General features: G+C 47.4%; 1 protein-coding gene across 8 annotated transcripts in view; it reads right to left on the bottom strand.

The window, feature by feature from the left end:
- SEL1L3 (SEL1L family member 3) overlaps positions 1 to 19,503 on the bottom strand; it is a 105,760-nt gene that overhangs the window by 24,211 nt on the left and 62,046 nt on the right. For all 8 annotated transcript variants that reach the window (XM_043572844.1, XM_043572850.1, XM_043572848.1 and 5 more), the window contains 6 exons: positions 15,330 to 15,449; positions 13,453 to 13,593; positions 9,336 to 9,398; positions 6,100 to 6,276; positions 2,543 to 2,670; positions 181 to 264 (listed from right to left, as the gene is read on the bottom strand). In XM_043572844.1, the coding sequence (XP_043428779.1) occupies positions 181 to 264; positions 2,543 to 2,670; positions 6,100 to 6,276; positions 9,336 to 9,398; positions 13,453 to 13,593; positions 15,330 to 15,449 (713 nt within the window). The remainder of the gene's footprint in view (positions 1 to 180; positions 265 to 2,542; positions 2,671 to 6,099; positions 6,277 to 9,335; positions 9,399 to 13,452; positions 13,594 to 15,329; positions 15,450 to 19,503) is intronic.

Raw genomic sequence — 19,503 nt, 5'->3', positions numbered from 1 at the left:
ATGTTTTCCAATCAACAGCCAATCAGTCTGTGATACTCTGAATATCGTTAGTGGGAGGCCGTGATTTCCCTGCAAATTGCATTTTCGGTTGTATTTTAAGACTCCATCTCATAAGACTACACGGACAAATTGAAAGGTGAGAGCTGAGAAAGTTCATTCTAACAGAAGTCCCCAGCTTACCATGAACCCTCCAGGTAGGCATTGAGGCCTTTGCGAATGACGTGGCCCAAGTAGCCATTTTTCTCAGCTACGTGCTTTGCCCATCTGAAAGGAAAGGAACGAGAAAATACCCAAACTGTGGCAAATAAACAATTGCTTTTTCTTCATTTGGTCTCAAAAAATCCCACTTGGGGAATATTTTGCTCGCTAGAATTTTTATACAGCAACAAATCAGAACGAAACACTATGCATTTTGAGAGCTTTGCATTCCGTGCCTTTTCTTATGAACGCTCAGGAGTTATCAGGCATGGAAACAAAGACACGAAAGGTACCTAATGAAAAATAACCACCAGTACGAAAAAAGATAATCTTTGCCAAGAGTTCTAGTACTCTCTCCATTAAAACGTATATACTGATTCATTATAAGGTTCCTCATTTTTTTCTGTTCTCTAATTTCTCCTGGAGAATTTTATTAATAATGAACTGACTTGTTGTAATCTTTAGATTTACAACCACTAAAAGAATATTGTAAGGGTACATAGCTAACAAGCTAATGGAAGGGGGAAATAAAATAATGTTTAAAAAATACTTGGTTAAGACAAAGGAAGGGTCAGAAAATGGGGCAGAAGCACAAAGAACAGATGGGACAAATAAGGAATAAATAGTAAAATGGTAGATTTGAAACCACATGTATCAATATGTTGCATTAAATGTAAATGGTCTAAATACACCAATTAAAAACGAACCCTTTCAGACTGAATAAAGAGCACACAAAAAACCCAATTATATGCCGCTTAGAAGAAGCACACGTTGAAATTAAAAGACAGAAAAGATTGAAAGCAAAGGCTGGAAAAAGATATAACATGCAAACTCTAACAAAAAAAAGGCAGGTGTAGCAAAATATGCTGGTCATAAAACAAGTTTCAACAAATTCCGAGGGACTGAAATCATTCAGAATATATTCTTTGATTGTAGTGGGATTAAGCTAGAAACCAGTAACAAAAAGATAACAAGAAAATGTATGAAACATCTGAATGTTCACACCAAACATCCTGAATAACAATGATAAAGCTTCAAATCTGTCTAGGTCAAGTTTAATCACTGAGTTCAGGTCAGGTTGGATTTGCTCTCAAATGTCTGATGAAAAGCCAGACTATTGGTGTGAGCGTGGTCTAAAGCAGAGGTCTGCAAAGTTTGTTTTCTTTTTTTCTGTAAAAGGCAAGATAGTAAATATTTTTATGGTCTCTGTTCATATTCATTGTTGTGTGTGTGTGTGTTTGTTTTACAGCGCTTTAAAACGTAAAATGTATTCTTAGCTCTTGGGGCCATACAAAACAGATGGTGGGACACATGGTATTTATGGGCCATAGTTTGCCAACCTCTGTAAAACATTTTCAAGTATGTGTGACCTCGAAAATGTGCCTCCTGTTCACCGTTCTTTAGGACATTACTGTACAATGTGCTCTACGAAAGTGTAGGAGTAGACCGAGAAAGAGGAAGAAATAGGGCCCAGCAAACAGAACCCAAAAGAGACGGAGAGGAAGGGAAAGGGAACCCTCACGATGAGGACAGAGTTCATTTTAGGAGGGTAGCTATGTCCTGAAGACTCCGGGAGAGATGTCCCTGAGAAGATTAGGTTATAGAATACCTGGTGGGTCTGGACATACGGAGGAGAGATTTAGACAACCCTGGGAGAATGTGGAGAGTACGCACACGAAAAATCGTAAGTACGCAGAAAGCTAAGCCACTAAAGAACGATTAAATATAATTATTACCCCACAGAAAACAAAAAGCTGTGTAAGAAAGGAAAGGCAGTCCTAGGACACTGCATGGCTCAGCCATGCACAGCATTCACATGGTCATAATAATGGACACCCTGATACTAATCTAACCAAAATAATGATATATTTATTGGGAAAATGGGACAGGGTGGGAAGTGTGGATGTGTGGGATAGCAGGTGGCAGCTGAATGAGAGAGAACTGTATCTTTATCTGCCACAGTGAGACATCATTAGACAAAGCCTATGATGAAAATAACAAGAAACAGTGGTATAAACGTGTCATTTAAAGATAGAGGCAAATCATAAAGAAATAATTCAAAGATTGAAAGTGACTTATTCTTAAGAGCAGGAAAGCGTCTAGGTGGGGTGGGGTAGCAGATTTCCTGGTTTCCCTTGTCAAATTATTTTTTTTAGCTTGATTTCTAATCTATGCTTGCCTTGTCAAATCATGGGGCTCTTTAAACTATGTGCCTGTATACCTGATAACAAAAAAAATTAAATTAAAAATTGCAAAACAAAGAGCAGGAACCCCATTGTCAGGCATTGTGAATGAATAAAGTACGTGGCTTTTCCTTCGCACACGACATCTGACAGATGCTTACACCACAGCCTTCTCGGGATCTCTAGGGAAGGTCTCCAGGTTGCCTGTGATATAATAGAGAGAACACCACAAGGTTCCTTCGATGTGTCCGCCTTGTGCAGCCTTATGGAAATATTCACCGGCTAACGTCTGTAGAGACATAAGCAAAGTCATCTCATTGGTAAGGAGTCCTTCTAGTTGGGCCGGTTTCACCAGAGCCAACGTGGTGAGACAGACACTTAACGCCTGAGATTTTCACAGGCTCATAACTTCTGATATCTTTAGGAAAACCAAGTCAAGCTTCAGGAAGACAGCCAACCACAGAAGCTGGCCTCTGGATGTGATTACTTTAACGGTAAGCGAGTCTGTTCAGTTTACCCAGTAAATAAACAAGACAGCACGTGGCTAGGAATCATCTAACCCCCACAAGCTAAATAGGAGAACGTACCAGAAGTTACACCAGGTGAAAATCCAGGCATTTACTTTCCTGACCTTGCTTAATACCTTCCTTCAAACCCCTGTGCAGAAACTGCATTTCCAGTAGGAAGGTGAGAATTAGAATGTGACAATAAAAAATCCACACTTGCAGATACGTGGGTGGGTTACCAGACATTAGCAATGCAGAAGACAAACATTTACCAGGGTGTATGTTCCACTGGGTACTATTATTTTTCGGAGGCAGTTAGCTGTCGTTCTCAAGGCAGGGCTTTGGCATCAGACAGGCTTGGGTGTAAATCCCAGTTCTGTTCCTTACTAGCTGTGTGACCTTGGGCATGTTAGTTAATCTCTCCAACTGAGAGTTTAACTCAATTTCTTCAACTGAAAAATGTGGCTTCTGATAGTACCTAGCAGGAAAAGCTATTTCAAGGATTTTTTTTTTAATTAAAATTTTTTTTTAATGTTTATTTTCTAAAGAGCGAGAGAGACAGCGCGTGAGTGGGGGAGGAGCAGAGAGGGCGACAGAATCGGAAGCAGGCTCCGGGCTCTGAGCTGTCAGCACAGAGCCCAACACAGGACTCGAACCCACGAACTTTGAGATCATGACCTGAGCCAAAGTCAGATGCTTAACTGTGGGCCACCCTGCTGCCCCAAGGCTGTTTCAAGGATTAAATGAGATGTATTCTCAAGGCTTAGTACGATGCTTCACAAAAAATAATCTTCCGGTCCCCCATCCCCCAAATCTGCTGCTGCCTCAGTCTTGCCCATCCCACTAAATGCCCTCTCCACTCTATCTCAATAAATGCCAAACACTCTGAAGTCACCCTGACTCCTCTCCCCTTTCACACCTCACGTCCAAAACACTATCAACCCAGTCACCTTGACCTTCAATGTACATACGTAGTCGAGCCACATTTCCGACCCCTTCTGGGGTCACCCGTCCTTTCTCCCTTGGATTCAATACATTAACCCCTGCTCCCCTCTTGTCTTCTTTAATTCTAGTCTCTGCTAGGATCCAGGGGCGGTTTCTAAAACAGCACGTCAGGGGCGCCTGGGTGGCTCAGTCGGTTAAGCGTCCGACTTCAGCCAGGTCACGATCTCGCGGTCCGTGAGTTCGAGCCCCGAGTCGGGCTCTGGGCTAATGGCTCAGAGCCTGGAGCCTGCTTCCGATTCTGTGTCTCCCTCTCTCTCTGCCCCTCCCCCGTTCATGCTGTGTCTCTCTCTGTCTCGAAAATAAATAAACGTTAAAAAAAAATTTTTTTTAAACAGCACATCACTGCCCTGTCCAAAGCTGCCCACAGGCTTCCTATCTTCCTTGGAGCAGCTGAGTCCTTACAATGACCTGTGCCCCTGCCTCCCCAACCTTATGTCCCACCTATGCCCCTCCCCTGCTTTCTGCTGCTGGGGCTCCAGCTTCCCGGTCATTCCTTGAGCATGCCAAGCTTGTTCTCCTCTAGGGCTTTTGCCCTGGCTGTTCCCTCATTCTGGAATGTTCTCCCAGATACATGTAAGATCTTAGGAGTCTCTGTAATGTCACATTATCAGAGAGGCCTTCTCTGATTTCTTGCTTTATTGCCCCGTGACACATATCTCCACCTGCTCTCATGTTATATATTTCTTTGTTTATGGTCTTTCCTCCCCACTGGAATGTAAGCTTCCCAGGATCAGGGACTGTTTTTGTCTGCCGCTGTATCCCCAGGGCCTGGAAGAGTGCCTGGATGGGCATTCGATGGAATTTGCAGAATGGAATGGTGCAGAAATTATAATTGCCATCATCAATATTAATAATGAGGGGCTTTCACTTTGTGCAGGGATCCAGGCCCTGCCTCCACTAAGTGTGTGGCTCTGAGCAAGTGACATAACCTCTCAGAGCACTGATTGTTCCTTCTGTAAAATGGGGGTGACAGCAGCTATTGCAGAGGATAGAATGACGCGGGATGCATGTCAAGTATCTGTGAGTCTCTGTCACAGAGAAAGTGCTTCACCAACGCTGAAGACTATCACTGTTGTTTTCGCTATCATTTTTATTTTTAAAAAAAATTTTTTTTAATGTTTATTTATATTTGAAGAAGAGAGAGTGACAGAGTGTGAGTGGGGGAGGGGCAGAGAGCGAGGGAGACACAGAATCGAAAGCAGGCTCCGGGCTCGGAGCTGTCAGCCCAGAGCCCAATGTGGGGCTCGAACCCACGAACTGTGAGATCATGACCTGAGCCGAAGTCGGACGCTCAACCGACTGAGCCACCCAGGCGCCCCTTCACTATCATTTTTTTTTTTTAAATTTTTTTTTTCAACGTTTATTTATTTTTGGGACAGAGACAGAGCATGAACGGGGGAGGGGCAGAGAGAGAGGGAGACACAGGATCGGAAACAGGCTCCAGGCTCCGAGCCATCAGCCCAGAGCCCGACGCGGGGCTCGAACTCTCGGACCGCGAGATCGTGACCTGGCTGAAGTCGGACGCTCAACCGACTGAGCCACCCAGGCGCCCCTTCACTATCATTTTTAAAAAATGTTTATTTATTTATTTGGAGAAAAAGACAGTGAGAGCAGGGGAGAGGCAGAGAGAGAGAGGGAGAGAGAGAATCCCAAGCAGGCTCTGAGCTGTCGGCACAGAGCCCGACATGGGGCTCAATCTCACAGACTGTGAGATCATGACCTGAGCCAAAAACAAGAGGGCTGCTTAACCTACTGAGCCACTGAGGCACCCCTGTTTTTACTCTCATTAAATCTCGTCTCATTTCCGGTAACCCTCTCTGGACCCAGCTCTCTTTCCTTCTAGTAATATCAATCTCTGCACTGCCTCTGATGCATTCTCATCTTGTATCATCTCCCCCTTCCTCCCTAGTTCAGGCCTTCCTCCTCCAGGAAGCCCTCCTGACTGCTTTGGTCTTCACAGTTTCCCATTAAGAACCGTTTGGGTCATAGCGGTTGGCACACACTGGACACTTGGCTAGATGCCGTCCTTGGTGTTTGGCTATCTTATCTCCCTAACTGGACCCTTGAGTTTCTTGAGGATAGGGTCTGCGTCTTGGGTGGCATCTGCACCACCCATGGGGCCTCATCCTGCACCGCCCACGGGGCACATAAGACCTTCAAGGCTCCATGATCTGGCGGCCACCTGCACAGCTGCTCTCAAGACTTACTTGATTCCTTTCAGGAATTCCTGGGAAAATGCCATCCAAATGCAGGACTCCAAGATTGTACGATGCATCCGGGTTCCCCATCTCTTCTGCTTTGAGCCAGTACTTGGCCGCTTTGGCATAATTTTTCTTGAATTTGTGGTAATACCATCCTAAGCCATTGACTGCCTGATGCAATCCCTGGGTTTTAGAACAACAAAAAAGAAATTACTTTTTTTTTTTTTTTTTTAAGTGAAACCTAAAGAGAATCAATTGCTGTGAAAGCACTCTGCCTGAGTCTGAGCAAAACCTTTCCTATCTCTTTTTGGGGGCAGATGGCATTAAAGAAACGTTAAGAGTTAGAAAACACAAGCCTGCCTCAGAGCCTTCCCAGGTGGGTTTCTTCCGGCTGCTGCTGGGATTCTTGCCTCCTGGCTCAGTGGTCACGCTGACCCCCCCAAAGCCTCACTCAGCTCCTGGGGGCTCTTACGCAATGCCCTTGTCCACAAAAGGCTGCTTACTGCCCTGCAGTGTCAACAGTGACCTTGAAACTCACAAGCGCTCACCCTCGAGAGGATGCCAGGCACTCCCCCAACCCCCGGCTGGGACAGTTTCTAGGTGACCCGCCCGCCCATCTGTTGATTCCTCTGCCCCAAACACCAACAAATCCTCTGAGGGAAGCGGCTGGCAAAACACAGGTGCTTCGGGGCCACTTAGCATCCCGGTTCTGACAGGTGGAGTCTGGTGCGGCTGAGGCAGAGGTGGAGGGCGGTGGAGATGGGAGGAGGGTTTTCGAATTGCGTCTAAACCTGGGGCTGGTACCAAGGAAGCCCTTCATGCGAATCTAGCCTGGAGCCTCCTTGTGCTTGCTGATTTGTGCTGTCAGGTGCTCTCGTCTGCTTTCCTTAGGAGCTCCCACTTGCTTCCACAGGGCAGCGGGCGGCTTGCTTGTTGAGAGCTCGGAAGCCCTGAGGGGGTGTGAGTGCTTCGGATCGAGCCTCCCACCCGCAGGGAGAACACTGTGTGTAACCTGGGCGTCCAGTGTTCTCATTCCTCCCTTCCTGCCAGCCCCACCAAACCACGAAGAAGCAGGGGAGAAAGGATCCGAGGGTCTAACGGCGCCCTTGCCTCTGTGAGACTTGTTAAGTTAGAGGCTCAGTATGGAACCAAACCTCTTTCACCCCCCTTTCACAAGCGAAGGACAAGTGTCCCTTAAGAATAGATGCCAAGATCCCAGTCTGAGCCTTTTCGGTCTGCCAAGGATCCGAAGAGGCTATACTTCCTAGGTTCTCTGTTGGACTCCGGGTGTCGGGAAGACCAGGGGAAAGAAACTAACAAAGCTTATTAAAAGAGAAGCTCCATGAGGGTGGGAATCTTGCTTCCCAAGTCCCTTTATTAGTGTTTGCCACAGAGTAGGTGCTCAGTAAATAGCTGACAGATGAATGAAAGCCGCCCTTTGAATCTCGGTGTTAAACAAAACGGAGTCCAAACCCTATACCCCGAGGATGGAGAGTAGGGTTCAGATCTCCAGGCCCCCCAGATGGCGGACTCCAAAATAACGGACATCTGGGAGGAGTATTGGTGCTGTGGATCTAGGCATAGAAGCGTTCTTCCTGAACCTCACACAGTAGCAGGTGCAAGGTGGTCTGCTGGTAAGTCTTACAGAATGCATTCCAATACTGTAATAGACCAGGGAATGCTATAAAGTGGCAAGAACCAGCTCTGGAACAGGCTTGTGGAACAGCCTCACAATGGCTTTTGCTGCGAAGCCAGAGGCCACAGGCTTATTCAGATGCACCTGCCATCCCTCAGAACATCTGCGGAACTCCTGGAGGGACCGCACTTGGAGCCCCACAAGAAATCCCGTCTTCCTGCTTACTATTCCATACTTTGTTCTGGAGAGGTACCGCTCAATCACCAGAGCTGCTTCCACGTGACTCTTCACTCATTCCAAAAATCAAATGATATGCGGCCTTCGCCACAGGGCCTGACAAAGAGTAGGGGCTTAGAAATTCCTTGCTGAGTGAATGAGTGAGAACCACAAAGCACTTTTAAGGAGGCAGTGACTCCAGGCTATGAAACTGCATCTCCCAATACTTAACCAAGCTCTGCTCAAAACCCCTTCAAGACAAAGCACATTAGACATCAACGCACCACTACGATGGCCAAAGAGACACAAATTTCCCAGCTTCCGGGAAACCCCAGCGTTGCCCCATTTTAGGATTCTCTGGAAACAATGCCCTCAAGGACCACCGTGAAACTGCCTCTCTGCCTCTGCCCTAACATTTGTGTGGGGTCAGGAGTTGTTGTGTGCTGAAGAAGGCTCCCTTCTCCTGGGTCATGTGCTCTCTTGACACCACAGAGGTGGAGGAAAAGTCTTCTGGCTCTCTTGTTCCATGCTCCAACTTTCTGCTCGACACAAAAAAGACACTCTGAACTTCTCAAGGGGAGGGAATGAGGGGAAAAAATCAGCACGGGATCTTCAGGAGTCTTTGTCGATAAGGCAGATATTGGCAGCCTGGGGGAGGGAGGCATTTTCAAGAGCCAGGAGGGCTAGAGAGGACCCTGTCAAGGTTGTAGAATTACAGTGGTTTCTACAAATGTATTTATTTGCCAATCTGCATGCGTGCACCCTTGAGTGTGCTTGGGTGGGTGTGCATGCACTGTGTGTGGGTGCGTCCCCTCACAAACGATACTTCACCTCCATTCTGTAGGGCCAGAGTGAAACCAGCTGAGTTGACAGTAGCAGCGAAGAGTAAATAGTGACCAAAGCAAAGAAATTTCTAAACCCGGCAATAAACTGGATAAACGTCTCTGCTATTAAAGCCCAGGAAGTAAAGGAGCATTGGACATGACAGGGTTAAGCTTCAAGGGAATGAGGCCTTTGGTTTTCCCAATTCAATGGCATTTATACATACCCATTCAATTCCAAGGAGCCCTGCTACCCCCCCCCCCCAACCCCCAACCCTTGCTTGTTATCAGGGCAGCCGGTGATTATAATTTTAGCCTTCAAACAAGATCGGCCTGAATTCTATTGACTGGAAGGTGAATTCAGCTTTTGAATTTTGCCGTCCCCATTGTGACAGGTTTCCGTATGTGTTGTAGCTCCAAAATGACTAATCACCGCAATGCCAGTGACCTCCCTCCCGACTCCTGTTTTCTACCGGGGCCAAAGGCTGGCCATTCACTTTGGCAGATTTGCAGGCGTGTGGGCATGCGTGGTGCAAATGTTTCCCTCTGACAATATGCGAAAGTGTTACCTTGGAAGCCGCTTTCTTCATCAGCTCTAAGGCAAGCCGTCTGTTCTTTTTTACTCCTTGACCCTAAACCATGATAAACAGCAATTAGTACGAAGAAAATCAACCCAGAGTGCGCTCAAAGACATCACGCGGGTATTATCAGTGTTCCAGGTAAAATACTTACACAATAAAACCCAAGCCTTCCTATTTAGAAGCCTTCCCTTAAAGATCTCTCGATGCAGAGCCATTATCCCATCATCATCATCATCACCACCAGCACCATTATTTTGTTTATGTGTGCGGAGCTGAGGCAGCGGACCTGACCTTCCCAGCTTAGCGTCCATACAAAATCCCCCATTATCATCCAGTGGATCGCATTCCTGTCTGTCCACAGGTACCACTGGGAGAAGCCCTGAAGAATAGGGCTAAATGAGTTTGGTCATCCTGGATGCGTTCCTCTGGGGATGGTCTCATCCGTGAGCCAGATATCGCGCTTTATCTGCACTGGACAGTCAAAAGTTATCAGGCCTGCCATTTGCAGCCTTCCTGGGTCCTCTCCGGAGTCCCCAGGGTGGAACACGGTGGTTTCAGAACCAGCTTGAGAGCCCGTCACGAAGGAGACAGGACCCCTTGGAACCCTCTGCCTCAGATGCTGACAGAAACTGACAAGGTTCCTCCTCCGGCAAAAGCAAGTTTTCCCAGCAGACGTGGTTTGAGCACCACCACAGAGAGACATATATTAGAAAATAATTTTATATACTATATAAATATATAATTTTATATATTTTTATAAAAATATTATAATTTGATCTATTTATATAGTATATATAATTTTTTTGAGAGAGAGAGAGATTGAAAGAGACAGAGAGATTGAAAGAGACAGAGATTGAATGAGACAGAGATTGAAAGGGCAGAGAGAGAGGGAGACACAGAATCCGAAGCGGGCTCCAGGCTCTGAGCGGTCAGTCAGCACAGAGCCCGACACGGGGCTCGAACTCACGAACCGTGAGATCGTGACCTGAGCCGAAGTCGGACGCTCAACTGACTGAGCCACCCAGGTGCTCCTTGGGGTTCTTGCTGCAAGAGAGGAACTTTGTGGGATCACGCTGAAGTCTGCAGGACCATGTGGGGAAGTGGCAGGTCTGAGGGGGGAGCTGGAGGGGTCCCTGAGGTCTCTCTCAACACAGGACTGACAACACAAATGGCGGGCAACGGGAGCTGGATGAAAACCGTCGCTTACCAAACTCAACTGGACTCTGTGACTGACATACACCACAGGTGCCCCCTGGACTCTTCCTGGTCTCAGACACGGCGGTTGATGGGGCCACATTGTGACATAATGTGGCGGGGCTTTGCAATGAATATAGCTTTTAACTCTGTTGACATACTTAGCACCCCAGCAAATAAAGATGACACTAGCAAACATTCCCGCATTAATTAGGGTGTGCCCAACCCTGGGCCGTCACACCTCATCCTCACCACAAGCCTGGAGAAGTGCTGTGAGCACTCCCCTCTGAGCCCTTGCCCAGACTAGCACAGTGAGTGAGATATAGAGGCAGGATTTGAACCCAGGCAGGCAGGCCCCAGAGTCCAAGCACACAACTACCACTCTCTCTTGCCTCCTGTGCATTCCAGTTCTGTGCTGAGAACACATAACGATTTGTAACCTCCTGGCGGGACCCAGAAAACATGCAGGATATGGTTGTCTCTATTTTTTCAGGACCCAAAAATAAACTCGTGACTCCAACTAAAAGTGAAACTATATGCACCAAATTTTCTACTAGACTTTAACTTACCTATTTAATAAAGCCAATGAGCTGAAGCAAAGCTGAAGATGAAAATATTTTTCGGAAATGCACCATTACTTCATTTAATTAGAGAAAAAGAGAGGAAAAAAAAAAAAAAACAAGAAGGCTACTTGGAAAAACCGGATAGGGCAATGAGACAACACTTTTGGACTTCTGGAAAAGTGTCAGAAAGACCAGGATGACAGAATGTTAGAACCTGGTTGAACTCAAATTTTATCTTCCCCAACTTCTCTGCTTTGAAGGAATAAAACTGGGGCCCAGAGAGGATGACTCATCCAAAGACTTACAGTCGGATCTACGACTAGAACTCAGATACTCTGATTTCTAGCTGCCATGCATTTTCCAGAATACTTGTTTATTTCATCCTAAGTGGGATAACTTCCTGCACAGGGGCTATGCACTCTACACAAATCTGAGTAGTCCTGGAAGTTGTTAAGTGAGAGAAATGGAAGGCCCTGGTACGTAGTAAGTGCTCAATAATATCCACTGAGTGAATTAATCAAAAACAGCTGCTGCAGGAAAGGTCAAAGCTCTGACCTCTTGTGGATGCCAGACGGGATGGCCTGGACTGTCTCGTCTTGGACAAGCTGCAGCTGTCATGGCACCATGACACAATATGCCCAAGGCCCACACAAAGCCCGGAGCACAGTACTGTTCGTCACATTTGGGAAGTTCATTTTCCGCATGGGGTTCTTTCCCGTGGAATACACTTAAAGTGACCTTCTGGCCAGCGGTAAGATCTTCGATACGCTAATGAGCGGCTTCCTTGATCCCACAGAGGGATTCTTAGTTAGGATGCAGGAAAAACAAAAGTCTCTAAGGTTTGGGAAAGCAGACAGTAGGTCACCTCCAGAGTCATTTGTTTATGTTATTTGCCTCTGCCTCTAGATGGCGAGCTCCGGGTGGGCAGAAGTCATGTCCGATTCGAGCCATTATCTTCTCTGCACTTTGACAGTGGCCGGCCCCAACTCCGGCGGACAGGTGCCTCTCCGTGCCTGTCCTCTCCACCAGTGCATGAGCCCCTTGAGGTCGGGGACGCGGCGCCCGCATCCATCTGTCACTCCATCTAGTGCAGAGTCTGGCATTTTGTCAGCCCTGAATGGGTGTTTATTGAATAAACACACGGATGCATCAGCATATGGCTAGGAGTCAAGCCGTTTCTGTGTTGACTTGACAACGGAGAAAAGGAAGTCCAGACTCTACATTTGGAAACCGCATCAACCAATAGGTTTTAAGGCTTTGGAGGGTCCGAAATGTAGCAGAGTCACGGTTGTGAATCAGTGAGTGGCCACAGCTGCGGTTCCAAAGATGGACCTGGCCGCACAAATCCGCGTCCTTGTCTGAAGACACTCACTATCTGAGGACAGCCACTTGCTTTGAGCATGACATAGGATCTAAGGGTTTCCTTACTGGAGCCAACAGCTTTTTGCTTTGCCAAGGTTGGGGAGTTGATGTCTCTGTGTTTGGGGGTGAAGAACACAGACTCTGAAGCCAAAGTGCCTGGAGCTCAGTCCCAGATCTCTAAAATGTACCAGTTGTGTGACCTTGGGCAAGTTAAAAAGCCTTCCTCTGCCTCTGTTACCACATATATAAACAGCAATCATAATGCACCCCCGGGCCTGCCTCACAAGGTCGTTATGAGGATTGAATGCATTAACACATGCAAGTCCGGTAATAAGTGCTCAAGCAGTGTGATCTATTCAGATTTCATGTAAGATACAGTATTTTTCATTTCTTGAAGCCCATTCATTATATTATCTCATTCAATCTGTGATCATTACCGTTGTCCCATGAGATCAAATAACTCCAAGGACACATAGGTGATGATGGCAGAGGAGGGACTTGAACTCCATCCTCTGTCTCCTGTGCTAATGCTTTCAACCCTCCCCCCCCCCCCCATTCTCCTGTTGGCTTAAAGCAAGATATTTGTTTTGACCAACCAGACCGTTGGGATCCAGCCCAAACACACACTTCGGTTAAGCTGTAATTCAATGACAACTCTGCCTGGTGGCGAACTTGCAGCCCCTTTGGGGGCTGATGGCCGTTTTCCAATCCGTAAAACGTGGTGCCTCCTCCAGAATGCTACGGTGCTTGCGAAAGCAAAGAGAATCCAGGTGCCAAACATAAGGCTAATGATTAAAAATGAGACCAGGGCACTGTTTCTGATTCTGCCTTTCCAGCAAGTATCCCTTTCCATCAAGAGTGACGGAAGCACATACATACTAAGTTCTTTCAGTTACAGATTCCTTGTTTGCCAGCACGCCTACAGGAAACTGCTCAGAAGTCTGATAAGAATTGCATAACGTTGGCACAAACCGAGGGATTCTTACCTTGAATAACACAATGGCATAGTCATATATCAACGCGGGGTCCTCAGTCTCCAGGGCACCCTTGGCGTACCACTCGATTGCCGCTTCAGGATTCTTGGCCACACCTTGCTGGCCCCAAAACAGCATCTGGGCCAATCGTTGCTTCAAGACAGTAGCAATTTAGAAGAATGACTTTCCTGTGTAATGCTTAACATAAGACTTTAAAAGGTGGAAGGACAAACCAAGTTCAAAATGTTTTCCCATGAGAACCAAGAAATAGGTAGGCGCGTGTTATCTTCCACCTGGGAGCCCTGAAAGGTGAACTCGTGTAAATACGAGTCCTCAGCACCAGCTGGAAACAAGGCACGTGTGCACGTGTATGTGGACGTATCTGTTGCACCCAGGGCCAGAGCTGGATGGAACTTGGTCAACGATCACGACTGTCTCCTGTCCTCAAAGCCCCTCTCCTTTGGGAGGTACTGCCTGTCACTTGGCCTAGTGAATGGCATGGAGGCCTGTGCACATCCATATCAGGAAGGCACTTATCTCTCCCCATCCCAGCATTTTTCCACACGACTGACTCCACCATGACACTCAAGGCTGAGAGCTCTCTGGGGATAGGAACCTCAAGATGTTTTTTTGTCTGCCTTTATCCCCTCAGCCCCCATTCAGCAAAGCTCAGTAGAAGCTCATAGAAGCTATTCCACAAAGATTTGCTAAACGAAGGAAGGAGAAAGTTCATGCAAGCTCTGGAGTACCCAGGAAATGACTCTGGCAGTGGCATTTCCAGAATTATGTGCTAGAATTCTTTCCTGCACTAGAAAGACTGCAGGCCAGGGAGAGATGTCCAACAGGAGCCAGAGCAGTGTCTGTTAACATTCTGGCCCATTCTGGCCTCTTGTGGTCTTTCTTTCTGCTGCTTCTCTCGTCTCCTCTTCCTTCCCCTCACTCCTCAAATACCTACAACGTCCCTCAAAGTATCTCCTGAAATTCTAGGAAGACCTCTACAGACGGATGGGAGACCCATTCAACACTAAAGGGTCTCTGAACTATTTGCTTGTCAATGCATTTGTTCTTTTCTGTTCTCTTTCTTTTTCCCATCTCTGAGCTTCTGCCTGCTTAACAGACCCAGAGGCTCTTCCCACACCGTGTGCTCACCAGGAGCACAGAGCAAAAGCTAAATCCATTCTTGGGGAAGGAGGCTTTCTCCCAACCGGTGCAATCGGCCTAAGGTGTCTCCCATTAAGGGATTCTCTTCATAGTGAAATCAAGGGAAGAAGTCAGATAGAGAACATTCTCCCAGCTGTCTGCCCTTCCTGGTACCTCTGAAAAGTCCTTCCAAAAACACAAGACATGTTCAAGAGACAAGGTTGGTCCTCTGGTCTAACACACTGCACGTGATTTTCTGTTAGTCTCTTAGCTGAATTCACGGCCCTTCTTCTTGATATCCCTCTAATCTCTACTGCACCCCAAGATGCTTCTTTTTCATTTCTATCCAATGCACTAACATGTCTGATGGTAGTCTTTAGGACAGATCACAGATGTTAAAGCTCTTTCTCCTTCTGGGTGCAGGGTAGGACGACACTTCCGGGCCACGTGACGTCAAGGGAGACCAGGGGACTCGCGTTGGCCAGTGAAACATGAGAGGCGGCCCCTCTCTGCGCAGAGCCCCGCCGCAGTGGCTGTGGGCGACTGTATTGCAATGAAGCCCCTGGTGGCTTGGTTTGTAGGGGCTCGTCAGAGCACGGCACGCGCCGACCTCCAAGGGACGGGTAGTGGAAGCGAGAAACTAACGCGTGCTGTTTCAAGCCGCTGAGGTTTGGGATAATCTGTTACCATGGCATAACCTGGTCTATCACAACCGATAGAATTTCCCAAACAGTGGCCCGCAGTTTTACCTGAGCTGCCGCATTGCCTCGGGTGGCCTCATGCTTCAACCACATGAAGACATCTCCATCCTCTTTGGTTTGTACCTTGAGCGTTTCCTCATCCTTCAGTCTAATTGTTTCGACATATGCCTAAAAAGGACGGAGAGGAGAGAAAGAGGGAGGGATGAAGGAAGGAAAACAGAAGGAGGGGGACGCGGGAAATGCCCAAATGATTTAGGCACGCCAAAGCCATGGCATTATTCTTAAACTGGCAATTGCTCAAGTAAAAACTATCTGAACAACCGAAACACGGGGTATGTTCACCATGTCATAAGATCAAATGCGTTTTAAATGAATGTATCACATCTCCTATACCTAAATGGGCGTATTTGTTCCTACCAAAGCGTTTGCCTTGGGAGGACAAAATTTATTCCACTCCCACTTCCGTTGCTCAAGCTTGTTCAGAAGACCACGTTCACGCCACTGATTTCAGAGGCAGAGTACACACGGCCTCAAAAAAGGTGAATCAGGGGCGCCTGGGTGGCGCAGTCGGTTGAGCGTCCGACTTCGGCCAGGTCACGATCTCGCGGTCCGTGAGTTCACGATCTCGCGAGATCTCGCGTGATCTCGCGTGAGTTCGAGCCCCGCGTCGGGCTCTGGGCTGATGGCTCAGAGCCGGGAGCCTGTTTCCGATTCTGTGTCTCCCTCTCTCTCTGCCCCTCCCCCGTTCATGCTCTGTCTCTCTCTGTCCCCAAAATAAATAAACGTTGAAAAAAAATTTAAAAAAAAAAAAAGGTGAATCAATATTTTCTAAGTATAACCTTGTTTTGTTTTTTTTTTTTTTTTTAATCCCAAAGTGTTATTATCCTGCATGACTAACCCTTTTTATTTAGAAGGCTCAGCTTCAAATATCTTCTGGCTATTTCCAAAAATTAAATCTACCCTACCGAAAAGAGGGCATTGTTAATTCTGAGGATGCGAGGAAGAAGGTGCTAGAAGCTCTGAGGGGGAATCCAAAGGGAAAGTTCCCAAAATGTTTTGAATTTGCGCACCGCCTCGGAGGTATCCGACTCCTCTGCAGAAAATCAGCCTCATTTTGAAGTGTAAATTCTGGCTGTTTATCAAGAGACCAGCGCTGTTGTTTCACGGTCTCCCCTTATACATAATGAACTCTATTTAACAATGCCGTGAGGGGTGCTGGGAAGGGCTTCCCATGCCCGGCACATGGCACAGGCAGATGGTAAAATAAATAAATAAATAGATAGATAGATAGATAGATAGATAGATAAAATAAAATAAAATAAAATAAAATAAAATAAAATAAAATAATGGATCTGCATGAGTTTGGGAAAGAAGCCTCAGAGAACAAGGAACCAGGCCTGATTTCCCTTCTGACCCTCTTTGTTAGCGAGGAAGAATTCTTAGATTCACAAACTCTAGCCTGCAGCCCATTCCTGAGACGGTCTGGCAGCTGTCTCCTCTGCTATGGCCGCATGGCACCACGGGTCCCTCCCCAGGGCACTGGGGGGCTGAGAAGTGGGGACCGTGTCGGGAACCCAGCAGGCATCCCGTCTTGCTCAGTGTCTAACCCGTGGAGGCCACCAAGCAAAGAGCAACAATTAGAATAAGGCCACCCACTACCTTCTATTGAAACCATCATTGTGGGGCGCCTGGGTGGCTCAGTCGGTTAAGCGTCTGACTTCAGCTCAGGTCACGATCTCGCGGTCCGTGAGTTCAAGCCCCGCGTCCGGCTCTGGGCTGATGGCTCAGAGCCTGGAGCCTGCTTCCAATTCTGTGTCTCCCTCTCTCTCTGCCCCTCTCCCATTCATGCTCTGTCTCTCTCTGTCTCAAAAATAAATAAACGTTAAAAAAAAAAAAATTAAAAAAAAAAAAAAAAAAAGAAACCATCATTGTGCCAGGGGTTTAACAAATCTTTTTGTCCCCTCATCCTCACGACAGGACTGCCATCCAAATGTCACTGTCCTCGATTTATAGGCAAAGAAGCGGAGGCCTGAAAGGTGAAACCAGGAACTCATGATTGCCTTGTAGAGCTGTCAAGCCAGCCCGGCCTGACTCCAAAGAAAGGGCTCTCTCGGGCTCCCCACAGTGTCACCCTCTAGCGAGAAGGCCCTAGAATCCACTCTATCCTGTTGACTCCGACAGGCGTAGGACTAACGAGTGGGTGCTTCAGCTCGAACTCCAGGGGACACTCTACGGTCTGGGGTGAACTTGGAATTGGGCTGACGCTGGAGCTGTTCAGATAATGGAATCTTCAGTTAGAATTTTGTTTTCAACTGGACAGTTCGGGGTCTTTTGAGTTTTGGTTATTTTTCTTATTTTGTTTCCTTCTCTAACTTTGTCATGGGGCTTGAATGAAAAACTTGACATATGAAGACACAGGTCCTACCCTGCGGGATTTACACTCTTAGATGTTTCTGCCGCTCTCTGGCAGTGACGATATATCACTGACATATCAATGATAGTTGATGTATCACTGATAATACGTCACTGTTCTAATTGCTTTGCCCAAGATTGCCTCATTGAATCTTTGCAACCTTGTAAGAGTGTCTCTGTCGATATCTCCATTTCAGTGATGGAGAAACTGAGGCTCAGAAGTTAAGTAGCTTATCCAAGAGCATATATTTAGTTCTTCAAACTTAGGAATCAAATCGAGGCTGGCCGGCTGTGGGGCCCATAGACCTCACCACCCCGTGAAGGGCTCGTGCATTTGAGAGGAAGCAAATGGTGGACTGCTTCCTTGTCCTCCCTGATAGTGAACTCGTGGGCTTTTGGCAAAGGCCACATTTCTGAGGGAACTGGCTAGCTGTGCATAATTCTGAAGAAGTGACACTTTTGTCCTTTGTGTCGTTGTACCCTGGTCTAGCTCCCCTGGGTCGTGCCATCAAGTTTTGCAGCAGGACAGGGCCATTAAGAGCACAATCTTTCATATCAGACCAAGGGGAATTCTAACCCACCACGAACTACCCATGGACCTTGGCCAACTAACTTTATCTATCTGCGATTCAGTCTCTGCATCCATAAAGTGGAGCTTAGCATATGGTACTTGCTAGATCGAAAGCACTCAACCTAACAGCCGCTATTTTTCACTGTATGAAGAGTTAGAAAGGCCTAGGCTCCAATCGAGGCTCCACGACTCAACCGCTGTGTGACTCTGGGCAGTTCTTCAGCTTCTCTGAGGCTCAGTTGCCCCACTTGTAAAACGGGAACCGATCTCATAGGGTTGCGTGAAGATTCCATGAGACTGTTTATAAAAGAGCTTAGCAGAGTGTGTGGTGCATGGTGAGCTCTCAGTAATGGAACCCATCGTTTGTTAGGTCCTTGCTTCACTCCGACACGTAAAAGGCTGGGAGCCGCTTAGAACATTAGCCCTCCTATTGGTTCTGCAGTTTTGTGCAGCTCGCAACCTTATGCGGTGGGGTCTATCTAAGAGCATTTTATGCGTCAGAAGATGAAAGTCACAGACTTTAAAGGGGGAGTTGTGGGGACGGAAGCCGGGCTCCACTAGCCACACATCATGTGGGTTCGCTTGTTCAAGCTGTGACCCCCGTGTGAGGTACATATCGTGGCACCCGCTTTACTGGTGAAAAGCTGTACGGAGACAGAGGTGAGCACTATCACCTAAGATTTCACACCCAGTGAGCAACGGACCTGGGACCTTAACCCAAGTAAATCTGGCCGGAGCCACGCCTCCACTGTGTGCCACACCCAGGCAGCTGGTAGCTTCTCCGTGGTACTGGGGTCACTACAGCGGCAGCCAGCACCGGAGCCATATGGTCTGGGCCTTCTGTGAAAGCCGACCACCTGCAAAGACATCTGATGAAGGAACAACCCCTAAAAGGGAGGAACGTTCGGCTGTTCATGCATTCAGACAACATCGTGTGACCGGAGAATGATGCGTCGGATGGAAATATGACCAAGCCAGGAGGAAGAAGGTGTGGTGTGGAGAAGCAGCAGTGGAGGTGTTTGGGGGGCAGAGCTGAAGAGATGCTGGCAGGGCCCCACATTGACCAGCGCTGGGACTTTTGTGGCTTCCGAGGGGTTCTTTTCGTTGCTGCGTTACAAAGTCAAGGTCTCTCGAATGAGCTCATATCCTGTACTGCAGGGTTAAAATCTGCTGACCAGGTCAGAGGAGGTCCAACGTCTGGAGACTGGACAGACCTTACAGCCCCCACGCCCACTGTCA

Source organism: Prionailurus bengalensis, chromosome B1 (genome assembly GCF_016509475.1).
Source record: "Prionailurus bengalensis isolate Pbe53 chromosome B1, Fcat_Pben_1.1_paternal_pri, whole genome shotgun sequence".
Taxonomy (NCBI): domain Eukaryota; kingdom Metazoa; phylum Chordata; class Mammalia; order Carnivora; family Felidae; genus Prionailurus; species Prionailurus bengalensis.
This window is presented reverse-complemented; position numbering and strand designations above follow the sequence as displayed.